At 44.2% G+C, this 12,755-nt stretch overlaps 1 protein-coding gene across 1 annotated transcript in view; it reads left to right on the top strand.

Moving 5' to 3' along the window:
• Positions 1-1,014: 1,014 nt before the first annotated feature.
• GRHL2 (grainyhead like transcription factor 2) overlaps positions 1,015-12,755 on the top strand; it is a 176,147-nt gene continuing 164,406 nt past the window's right edge. Inside the window, exon 1 of the mRNA XM_032760147.2 lies at positions 1,015-1,365. Within this exon, the coding sequence (XP_032616038.1) occupies positions 1,346-1,365 (20 nt within the window). The 5' untranslated portion in view covers positions 1,015-1,345. The remainder of the gene's footprint in view (positions 1,366-12,755) is intronic.

The raw sequence follows: 12,755 nt of genomic DNA on the forward strand, positions 1-12,755 counted from the left end.
ACTTCCACAAATACTTCACTCTTTGGTAGCAGCGGTTATAAATTACACCTTTGCTAATTTGCGTTGTTCCCAACCAGGAGAAACATTACTACAAAAAAAGTCAGTTTCATCCTGCAGTGTTTCCGTAGCAACCATATTAAGCTGGAAGAATAAAGCTCCTTTGTAGTAGTAGCGTCTATTGAATACAATGTAAATGTTGATGCCTGCCTGGAAACGTCAAATGACAACAGGTTTACAGAACGAATTCAGTGGTTGTTTGCAGCTCTGGAATCCCAGGCTGCAGAGTTGAGATCGAAGAGGTGCGTCTGGCCATCTTAGTGTCCATTCAACCAAATCTCCTCACTCCATCAAAACCACGCCACTCCCCACCTGCCCAGCTCGTAAAAGGATGCTCACCTGTTTGAAAATCTGTAATATGTTTGATGTCTTTCAAACAGCAGGACACGAAAAGTGTTTGTTGTGGTTAAGAGTGTTAAAAATTCAATTACGCAATAGACCAAACTTTGTGCTTCTTTCCCCCTCTCAGCACAAAGTAACTTTAGTCCCGTCCTCTTCTGCCACTGTCAAACAGCCCTGTTACCGTGGGCATTAAATGCCTTGTGGCGTACTGCGCATTTGATTCTGGTTGACTTGGGATACCTGAGCTCGGCCCTCATTAGCTCTTCCGCTCGACCCACAATCCCTAGTGTTTGCAGGTGTTGCATTCCCCCAACCCCTTTCTTCGCTTCAACCAGTACCCTCCACCTTCCCAACCCTGCCTTGGAGAAGGAGGAAAACGCAGCTTGAGATCTACTCGAAGAACTGACCCTCAGCTCTCACAGGCTGCCGCCGAGCTGCAAGCATGCCGTCGCTCCACTCAGGTAAACTTCGGAGTGAGTTACCTGCACTTGGAGAAGGGCCTTACCTGAGCGCGCCTCTGCCAATGGCAGCTCACCTGAGGGAGCTCCCCAGCCAATCATCGCGCAGCTCGTCCCTCGGGCTTGTACCCTTTAGTGAAAGAATTCAGCTCCTTGCGAGAAAGTTACCTGTGGCCGCCCAAGTCCGCCACTTTCTGCTCTGTGTCTGCCCATTGCTACGATCCAGGAGGACTCCGCGCCGCCCGGCCGCCTCCGAGCTCGGGCCCCATGTGAGGGGCCCCCCCTTATCCCACCTTTCCGGCTAGGTGAGGGCGCGAGCGGGCGAGCGAGCGAGAGTGGTGAGGGGGGACGGAAAAGCAGAATTACCTGTAGCTCTTGTTCTGCCATCTCGGGCGCTCTCACACACCTTCACCTGCACAGACTTGAAAGTCCAGTTTCACCAGAGGCTGAGGCTCCAGGAAAAGGGGAGCAAGTTCATTGGATCAAACATGTCACAAGAGTCGGACAAGTAAGTGGATCACACGCGCCGGCTGCTGCTACTACCACTTTGGGCTGATGGCAACTGGTTTGTTATGTTTTTGTTTTTGTTTTTAAGTTGCTATTGTTGGTATTTTTCTTTCTTTTTTCTTTTTCGTGGATCCAGACTTTTCCGCATTATGTTTCTACCCTGATTAAGGGGAGAAACCCTACAACAATGTGAATGTTTAATACCCCCTTTGGGCCTTGATAGTAAAAGTGGGTTTTCCTTTTCCTTCCTTCCTCCCTTAGGAATGGTCTCAGCTCCCGCTCCCGGATGAATACTTGGATATTGCCAGAGGTTTTGGTAGATGGGCGCGGGAGGCCTGCTCTTCCCCTTCTGCTTTAGCTGCTCCCACCGATCTGGCGTTTAGGGCCATTTGGAAGTTCAGCTGAGTTCCCTCGATTTATCCAAAGGGCCTACTGGAAAAGTGGGGCTTGGCTGCTTTTGTGTGACCGCAACAAAGAGCTTTTATATCGAGGCAGAAACGGCCATCTTCTCGCACCGGGCAGGAGGGTGGGCGTGAGTGCGCGCCCGCGTGTGGCCCCGATGGGAGGCGAGGCGCTGGGAGGCCGGAGGGCGCGGGGGCGGCCGGCGCCGTCCCCCACTACCTCGACATCCCGCCTCCCTCCTCCCCTCCCCCGCCTCCCTCCCCCGGGTCCGCCCCCGCATTGTTTGGCCACCTTCCTCAGGTGCCCGGGGAAAGGACGGCTCGCAAACTGGGGGAACTCATGTGAGGCCTCGAGTTAGGGCCTCGCGGGGCGCCAAGGGGCGCCTGCCACTGAGCGATTCACCCGCGCCCGGACGGCGTCTGCACGCCCCTCGAACTCGCGGCCCTCTAAGCAGTTGGCCGCCACCTCGGACGCGGCAGGCGGGACTGCGTGGGGCGCGCCGAGCCTTCTCGGGGTGCTCTCGCCGTCAAGGCAGGGGGCTCGGGGCGGCAGGAACGCTGGGCTCGCGTCCTTCCCGTCCCGGACAGGCACTCCAGACGCGCCGGGGAGCCACAGCCTGCGCGGCCGGAGCCGCCCGCGAGTCACTGGGCCCGGTCCGGCCGCGTCCTGACGGCCTCCCCGCGGGCCGGCCCCCGCCCTCGGAAGGCTTTGTGCGAGCCAGGGGAGGTGGGGCCTGGGCGGGCGCGGGAGGGAGCCAGAGGTGGGTCCCGCGGCCTTTCTCGGGATTCGGCGGGGACACTCCCTTCCCCCTCCTCTCGGGCGCGTCCGGGCTTGGGAACTGGCTGCGTCCTATTGGAAGTGCGCGAGGCCGCCCTTTTGCTCTCCCCGGTAACTTTGCCGTGACGTTGCGGCCACCCAGAGGGGACCTTCCTGAAGGTGTCTCGCCGGAGAAGGCCGGTGCCCCAAGGCCGCGGGCCGCTGGGCCTGTCATTGGAGAAGTGGCGGGGACCCATCCCAAGTTGAGGGACCACGAGGGAGGAGTGGGAAGGCCCTGCGGACCTGTTCAGGGGTGGAGGGGAAGGACTAGCCTCAACATAAAGCCGCTGGTAGGTTAGGCGAACCTAAGAAAATGCGCTGTCATACTTAAAAAGCAAAAAACTGCCAGATAGTTGTACCCCGTTAGCCACCGATGGGGAATTAACCGAGTACAGCATACCGGAGGGGAAGAAGTAGCATTACCAACACGGGAGAGGGTCAAAGGCAGGGTAGGAAGAAGAGAGTGTGTGGTTGTCTGAGAACACCCCCAACTCCTCCCCATATCTCTCTAGTCTTTAAGGAAACACGACTCGAGTTTGAAATTTTCAGTAGCCAAATCCCGAGGCGACAGCAAGTTTTTGGGGTTTGTTTTGATCCTTGCCTGCGTCAAAGATGATTGCAAATCTAGTTTAATTAATCGCGTAATTAACATTTAGTTTGCTTAGTTTTGTGATACAACAGAACTCGAATTCTGAAGGAAAACGGGTCGGTCTTTATTTTCACCAGTTATACTTAGCAGCAATAAGAACAAAGTGTTTACCATCAGAAATAAGTACTGAGCGCCCGCAATCTGGTTTCACCACACGCATTACCTAGTTTTTACCGGTGATAAGTATCTGGGATTACGTATGCTTACATTTAATGAACGTTGCTTTTATCTAGTCGTGGTTTCCAAGATGAAATTTTGTATCCTGGGAAAAGTAATCGTTACAATGGTGCAAAGAGACAATTCGACTGGTTTGTTTCTGTCTCATTGGGCTATTGAAAATGCTTTAAGTCAATACATGACTTCTGGATCATTTTTGCGAATTCTAGCCTAGTTTTCTTAATATTAATATTCTAAGGGAGCCCCGGCAGGGGTGGGTGTGAAGCTTATGCAACTATGTGTGTGAGATGGGGTGGGGACTGTGAGTAAACGGGCCCCTGGGCACACGGGCTTCCTTCCTGAGCAAGTGAGAGGCTTCATCAGCCTCATGGAAAATCCGCCTTACGAGGCCTGCCTGTAGTTTCTGGAAATAACATGAACGAACACACACTGGATGTTCTTTCATAATCCCGTTGAGATTTAGGCAATCTTTGGGATTGCACAGGAGGATATTTCTGGTTAACAAGTCTGGACTGAAGTCACATCGTCTTTTTTATGGTGTAGACTTTTCAGATTGAAACGTTCTGCTTTTGATGTTCTGCAGTGTTGATGCTATCGCCAATTAAAACAAAGTATTTTTAGGACATTTTGTCTTTGTACATATTTTAAAATTCTCTACTCCTCCATCTTAAATTTTACGAAGATTTAAGATCTTTGTCAGCAAGCATGTGTACAAGCGAAGCAATACTAGATTAAGAAACTCTTATTTTACTGCCAAAATGTATAAAATATATTCAGAGAACGTGTAGGTACCATGTGATTTGATACTCATAGGTGTTTTTCATTAGGTAAGTGTATTTTCTGGTTACCTACTATTTGTAACATATTCAGATAGGCGTAATAGGGGCATGCAAAGATGGATGAGTCCTGTTCTCAGGGGGCTTACACTGTAGTGGAAAGCAACTCATGGACAGACATACTTCTAATAAGCACAATGCCTAATAGTTACAAAAAAGTTTTTAAAAATACAATACACAGGCCGGGCGCGGTGGCTCACGCCTGTAATCCCAGCACTTTGGCAGGCCGAGGCGGGCGGATCATGAGGTCAAGAGTTCAAGACCAGCCTGATCAACATAGTGAAACCCTGTCTCTACTAAAAATACAATTAGCCAGGTGTGGTGGCGGGTGCCTGTAATCTCAGCTACTTGGGAGGCTGAGGCAGGAGAATCCCTTGAACCTGGGAGGCGGAGGTTGCACTGAGCTGAGATCGCCCCACTGCACTCCAGCCTGAGTGACAGTGTGAGACTCCATCTCAAAAAAAAAAAAAAAAGATACAGGTCATGATAAATACTGCCTTTCCCTAACTCATTGCATTTTTGCCTATGATAATTTTAGTCATTTTGTGTGTTTTTTGTTAAAGAGTCCTGCTATTATTCAGAAAATGGCTGAAGTTATAGATATCTCATGTGGATAACCTTTCAAGTAATGGGATGACTCTACATTTTAATTAAACTCTCTAGTCTTTAGTTTTATAAATGCATATGCTTGTTTACATTTGGCTATGCAAAATTTCTTTTAAGGTCAGAAACATCAAGAATTTATCATATGTTTTTCAAACCAATACAGATACCCATTCACTTTTTGAATGAATATGCCTTCAATGCCACTATATACTTGGCATTGAGATTCACTGGTGAATAGAACCTAGTCCCTGCCTGCATGGTGCTTAGTGTGTGTGTGTGGGGGCGGGGGGAGAAGAGGCAGACTTGTTGACAGTAAATCAACAAAAAAGTAAACATACATTTAATTAGATGATGATAAGTGCTATGAAGGAAAGCAAAACAGGCTGGAGGGATTGAGAATAATGGGGAGGTCTTTTGTATAGGGTGATCATGGACAGCTTCTCCAATGAGGTGAGCTTTGAGTGGAGGCCTGAGTGAAGTGAGGGATCAAGACCTAAGATACCTAGGGTAAGAGTGTTACAGGCAGGTGGAAGAGCAAGTGCAAGGGCCCTGGGGTGAGAGTGTGGTTAGCATGGTCTAGGACCAGAAAGGAGCTCTATGTGGGTGAATCAGAGTCAGAGATAATGGCACCATCAAATAAATTAACATGATCAGTTCTCTACTTATTAATCTGGATAGTTGCATACTCAAAAGAGTCAAAATTATTCTTGTAAGTGGTCTTGGTAATCAAGAGATAGCAATACCCAAAGAGTAAATGATGAACCAGCTAACACCATCAGTCTTGTTTCTTTCCCTGAGTATCACCAGTTTAATGGTGAGGGGTCCAGAGTTCTGTTCCCTACAATGAATTAAATCTTGTGCACTCCTTAATTCAGAGATGAATAAATGCACACACTCTGGAGGATCCCTGGGGATTCAAACTAAAGAAGACAAAGTACAGATAGTGTTTACTCAGACATGCCCACCTCCCTAAAACTTGTAGTGTAACCTACTACCTTCAGCCACCATCTCCGCTCCTTAACATTAGGCTTGTGCAAGGTAAAGTTTGCCCTTGCTGCCTTCCTCTTGCTCTTGTTCAGTTTCTATAAACTATATCTATTAGAAAACATGGACTTGTCCACCGTGTCTGGAGGAATACTGCATAGCATGTGCTTTAGTGAGTTTCCCATTTTCAATGAAGTAAACTGACATACAGGCAAAGTTAACCTAACTGAAAAACAAGTTGAAGATGATGCACGTGCTTAAAAATAGGAATCTCCACAGGAATTTCTAAAATCATTGCATCTCAAGCTCACCTGAGTTTAAAACATATACAGTATCATCTGAGGCACCCTGGGTCCCAACCCAGCAGTGTTGAATCAGATTCTCCAGGAGAGAGCACAGGGAATCTGCATCTAAACAATGTTCCAGGCATTATAATTGCCTTAAATAGGACAACACTGCTTCAAATTAAAGTTAATGTTAGTTTACATAATAGATGCAATTTATATGCAACTTTTCAGGTGCATATCCAGTGTGTAAGTGAAAGAAATCTGTGGACTTTTATTTTACTTTATGCTACCTTGGATGAGCAGCTTCAGATATGATTTTAACGTGGATATAAGACTTCTTAGGCCTGCTCTAGATGTTGTTTGCTTTCATTGTTTTGCTGAACTGCTGCTTCTGGAAGAAAGGGGTCTTTTTGAAGGGGAACATGTTTCCAGAGCTGCAAAAGAACTGTTTTGAAGTGATGTTACCCACATGGGCCTCCATCAGGCTTGCCAAAGGTCTAGCTAGGGTTTCTGGCTGAATCCCACTCATGTGTGAGCTGGTGTTCAATTTTTATTTATTTATATTTTTATTTATTTATTTATTTATTTATTTATTATTTTTTTTTGAGACAGAGTCTTGCTCTGTTGCCCAGGCTGGAGTGCACTGGCACAATCTTGGCTCACTGCAACCTCTGCCTCCCGGGTTCGAGAGATTCTCCTGCCTCAGCCTCCCCAGTAGCTGGGATTACAGGTGTGTGCCACCACGCTCGGCTAGTTTTTTGTATTTTTAATAGAGATGGGGTTGCATCATGTTGGCCAGGCTGGTCTCGAACTCCTGACCTCAAGTGATCCACCCACCTTAGCCTCCCAAAGTGCTGGGATTACAGGCATGAGCCGCCATGCTTGGTGTTCACTTTTTTGAGGACTGTTGTTTCATTGAATTCAGATTCTATTTTGTAGCACAAAGTCAAAGGGTAAAAAGCTCCAGTTTGATGTTGGTCTCTGGTGAAATGATTTGATAGGATGATGATTGCAGTTTCATTTCTAAGGCTCATGGTAGCTTGAAGTATTACTCTGATAAGATGGTACTAGATCTTCTGTTGGCCTACAGCGAAGGTCTGTTTTAAACTGACTGCAGAGTCCAGGCCATTCAAATGGTCCCAGTGCCACCTGACTTAAGGGAGATTAGGAGTAAGTATTAAAGCAATCAATGAAAAGCTATGTCTAGCAATTTCTACTAGGCTCAGGAAAGTAAAAGGAGAATTTAGAAAAGTAGTTGGATAAGGCTGGGCGCGGTGGCTCATGCCTGTAATCCCAGCACTTTGGGAAGCCGAGGTGGGCGGATCACAAGGTCAGGAGATCGAGACCATCCTGACTAACACGGTGAAACCCCATCTTTACTAAAAATACAAAAAATTAGCTGGGCATGGTGGTGGGCACCTGTAGTCCCAGCTATTCGGGAGGCTGAGGCCCGAGAATGGCGTGAACCCGGGAGGCGGAGCTTGCAGTGAGCTGAGATTGTGCCACTGCACTCCAGCCTGGGAGACAACAAGACTCTGTCTCAAAAAAAAAAAAAAAAAAAAAAAGAAAAGTACTTGGATAAATCAAACATACATAGAAGCATTTAAATAACATTAACCCAATCACTTCAAGAAGTGTTTGTTTCAAATGTATAGAAAATTCAAATACGATTTTTTGGATGTTAGGTTGTTAAATTTACTTTTTAAAAAGTCTTAGATAATTCAGGCAACTGCCTCAGTTCCTCTTTATGCCTTTGGTCTAACTATAGACATACATTTCTGGTTAAAAAATTAACTATGGTTACATAGTATCTTTCCCCTTCCTTACTTCCTCCCTCATTTAAACTAACATTTTCTTCTTGTTCCCTCCTTCCCTTCTTTCCTTCCTTGGTTTGTCTCCCTAATGTCCCTTTCCTGTTTTTTTTTTTTTTTCCTCCCATATTACTCGGTGAGAACTGACAGCTGCACAGCTTCTGCGCATAGAGATAACTGTGAGTCTGATTTTAGGTGCTGCTGTAGTTAGTGAACTTTGCTGCATTCTTTCAGTATTTACAGCATCAGCAGCCCATTCTTGTTACCTGGGCCAAGAGGTAAGGTCATTGCAGCAGATGATGTCAACTAGGTTTAACCTTGGAAAAATTTAAAGTTATTTTTAGTATAAGAAAAGCCTTACCCTAAGTTAATTAGAGTTCTCACTCATGATCCCTGGCGTTCACTACGGTACTGATACTCTCTTCTTTTTCAAGAGGTTTTCAATGACTCTTGTTCAATTATAAAAACTAGGCCTGGCCGGGCGAGGTGGCTCATGCCTGTAATCCCAGCACTTTGGGAGGCTGAGGCAGGCAGATCACGAGGTCAGGAGTTCGATACCAGTCTGGCCAATATGGTGAAACCCCGTCTTTAGTAATAACACAAAAATTAGCCAGGCATGGTGGCATGTGCCTGTAGTCCCAGCTACTTGGGAGGCTGAGGCAGGAGACTCGCTTGAACCCAGGAGGTGGAGGTTGCAGTGAACCAAGATCGCACCACTGCACTCCAGCCTGGGCGACAGAGTGAGACTGTCTCAGAAAAAACCAACCAACCAACCAAACAAACAAAAAACAAAAACAAACAAACAAAAAACAACAACAAAAAAACTAGGCCTAACCTGATAAAGGGTAGTGATTGGTTTGGCAGACTTGTCCAGGGAAAATTCCTTAATGAGCAGCAACAGGCTGGATAGGAATTTTTGCTTTGGCCCAGGAGGACTGGTGGGTTGCTTAGTAACAACAACGTGTACCTGGGAATCCCTCAGACAGCTTCACTGGTCTTCAAATTTAGGCCTCCAAATTTCAGATTCACCCTACCATCTACCTGCCTGCATAGTTTCTTCCTTTGGATGAATCCAAGCTCTTCAGATGAGTTTTGTTTATTTTTCCATTACCAGGAGAGTACATTTTATGTTCTAAGTTTCTTATAGTGGTAAATGGTAAACTGGATTATAATAGGTAATAATGAAAGTGTTTTTTTTTTTTTTTTTGAGTTGGAGTTTTGCTCTTGTTGCCCAGGCTGGAGTACAATGGCACAATCTCGGCTCACTGCAACCTCTGCCTCCTGGGTTCAAGCAATTCTCCTACCTCAGCCTCCTGAGTAGCTGGGACTATAGGTGTGTGCCACTACACTCAGCTAATTTTTTTGTATTTTTAGTAGAGACAGAGTTTTGCCATTTTGGCCAGTCTTGTCTCGAACTCCTGACCTCAGGTGATCCATTCACCTTGGCCTCCCAAAGTGCTAGGATTACAGGCGTGAGCCACCATGCCCAACCGAAAGTGTGTTTTATGCTGTAAGTTTCTTAATGGTAAATGGTAAAAAAAAAAAAAAAAAAAAAAAAAAAAAGTACTGGATTATAATGGGTTAAGTGGGATAGAAATAAGAAAGCATTCCTTTGGGGATCTCTACCTCCCATCCCCAATTATACTGGGAAAAGAGAAGTGTTTTGGCTTCATGAGTTTTGGTGAGCAGTGGTAATATTATTTGTACAAAGAGCACCTTTTGATTTGCCACATACAATACTAATCAAATAACACATTTTAATAATTCTTATAGGAAGTGCTAGAAAAGCTGGTGCATTTCAGGGGATTTCAATGTATATTTTGAAAATAAGTCAGGGTTCTGGAGGTTGTTCATGCATTTGAATGGGCATTCAGTGGAAAGCAATCAATGCCTGTGGTAGATGAAGTGCCTTATTTTACTTTGTAATGAACATGGCAATGAACTTTGTGGGGAGCACTTCACTTTCACTCCCAAGGAAATGCTTCCTTTACAAGTGTGAATGCAGATACCCTCCGGAACAGAAATGGAAAGCAAGAATTGCTTGTGGCTTCTCTTTATTTTGGCGCCAGCCTTTCATCTGAACTCTGAATATACAAATATAACTAACCCTGAGAGCCAGAGTCCCTTCTTTTTTAAGGCTCATGAATTTAGATCAGGGTTTTAGGAGACAAGGAAAGGCTGAAGTGAAGGAGAGAGGAATGGAGAAAGGAAAGGACGAGAGGGAGCAGGAAGAAACTGTTTAACTACTGTTAAGTTGCCAGTGTTTTCTCAGTGGAGTGTGAGCGGCCAGCAGGGGCTGCTGCCGGGGCCTAGGATGCGACGGCATGTGGCTGTTTGGCCTTGTAGATAATTGGTTTTGGTTTTAATTTGCAATCTAGAATCCTAGAGCTAGAAAGAGCCTTAGGGATCATCCAAATGCATCGTAGGGCATGTGAGTGAGCAAGTATAGGATTTTGATCTAAAAGCCTGGTTTGAGAAGAAAAGTATCTTACATTTTTTCTTCTGTGTTTCATTTTGGGATTCTAAGTATAAATTGAAAATTTGGAGTTTTGATTAGTTTGAAAAAACATGCTTTTATATATTTATTTTTTATTTTTTAGGAAGATTGAGAGCAGGATAAGCACTGCATGTTTACTTCTTATACCATGAACATGAGTCTGTGAAATACCTGGTTAAGATTCTGATACAATTACTGGGAGTTAAAATGGACTTTTCTTCCCACACTCACCCCAAATCATTGTTTTTGGTTCTCAGTTCAGTGAGCCCCATAAAATAACTGCCTTCTGTACTTCTCAGATCTAACTTTTCAAAGAAACAAGGAACAAAGGTAGCTTTTGCCTCTTTCCTGCATTGCCAATAAATTAACATAAGATCAGAGGATTCTTCTTTCATTATTTTTCATTTGTAAAATGGAGTTGAACTAAATGATCTCTGAGAATAATTACCTGCTCCAATATTTTGTGTCTCATTTTTTCCCTCTAGAGGGGTCGGGGCTGGTGGCGGCTCACAGCGGGGGCCATGAGCATTAGCAAGACAGGAGGTTACAGGCACAGTGGGACCTGCTTCTGTTCCCAAGCCCCCTCACCTCCTTTACCAAAATCAACAGTGGTCTGATTCAGATGACAAACAGACTTTTGGAAGGCAGGAGGAATTCAGAGGATCACATGGAATTCAGAAGGGCAGCAAGGCGGTGAAATCAATGGTTTAACTAGTGGACTCCTGCACAGCCTTACTGGGATGGTAGAAAAGTGGTACAAGAAAATCAGATAAAATGGGCTGGCAGGGACGCTGAGAACTTCTTCCTAGAGACAGCTCAGGAAGTGGTTCATTCTGGCAGGCTCATGGAGTGAGAGTGAGGCAATATCAGAATGAATGGAACACTGACTACAATTTAGTAAGCTGAAAACCTTAAGTAGGTGAAAGGGATGACCTCCTCCTCCTCTTCCTCCTCGTCTTCCTTCTTCTATTCTTTCTCCTCTTCCTCCTCCTCCTTTTCCTCATGCTCTTTCTTCTCCTTCTCCTCCTCTTCTCCCTCCCCTTCTCCTTCCTTTTTTTCTTTCTCCCCCTTCTCCCTTTCCCTATTACTCCTTTTAATAAAATGTAATTCACAGACACCCACTGTCAAAAAATATTGCCAAGTGAATAGTAAATGTTCAGAAGAGATTTCAAATAATTTAAGGATAAGAATAGCAGCTGCAGTTTCACTTCAAGGATAAGGTAATATATTATTTCACTTCAGGGCGCACAATGATCATTCATTTAGGTCAGGAATAAAATCTCCTCTGGTATCCTACTGTGTTATAGAATTTAAAAGTCTCTGAAGTCGACTTTTTCTGAAGTCAATTGCCCCTGAAAGGTTCTCATGTTGGAGGGAATTTTGATTAGGTCACAGGACATTTATGTTTCCTCTGCAAACTAGGATTTTTAAGTTGCTCTGGAGTCTTGGTGTATACTTTTAAGAATATGTGTATCTTACATATTTTGGAAAATAATTTTTAAAAGAACAAATACCTCAATAGAAAGGTGGTCAAAGAGCATGAGTAGACAATTAGTAAAAGCTGTATAAGTGGCTAATAAAGACAGAAAATATTAGCTGTAAGCTGTATTCGTGATAAGAAAAATACAGATTATATAACAGAGATATTCTAAGTTTCTCTGTCAAAGTGGCTAAAATCAACAAAACTGGGTTTGGATAAAATATTTTTGGAGAATTATAAATTATCACAAACTTTCTGGAAGGCAGTTTGGCAAAACTGGTTGAAATGGGTCTACCCATTGATAACTAAATTCCAGTTTCAGGGATTTGTCTTAAAGACATAACCAAAGATATAAAGTGCCACATGATTTTTAAAAGTGAAAAATCAGTATAACCCTAAAAGCCTGGCTACAAAGAGTTGGTTTAGTAAATCACGGTTTAGTGAGATGATGGGACACTATGCAAGCATTATACATCACATTAATGAAAAAATCCTTAATGATAAGAGAAAATGTTCATGATGTATTATATCAGAATGTTTATAGGCATAAAAAGATGAAGAATAAAGAATTCAGAAAAAACACAAAAAGTTAACAGTGGTTTGCTCTCTTAAGGATAAAATAAAGGTACTTTTTTGTCTGTTAGTATTTCTCTGTGTTTTCCTACTGTGCTGATGTGAGCTTGCACTGCTTTTGTAATTAAGGATAAATTTTATTTATGCATTTCTGTATTTATGTATGTATTTAAAATATTTAAAGGTTATATATATAAATAGTTATTAAGTGGAGACACTTAAGAATAATACATACATCTCTAAATAAAACGGAAAAGGCTGCTTGCTGCTTGC

This window comes from Hylobates moloch, unplaced genomic scaffold (assembly GCF_009828535.3).
Source record: "Hylobates moloch isolate HMO894 unplaced genomic scaffold, HMol_V3 SCAFFOLD_9, whole genome shotgun sequence".
In the NCBI taxonomy this organism is placed as follows: domain Eukaryota; kingdom Metazoa; phylum Chordata; class Mammalia; order Primates; family Hylobatidae; genus Hylobates; species Hylobates moloch.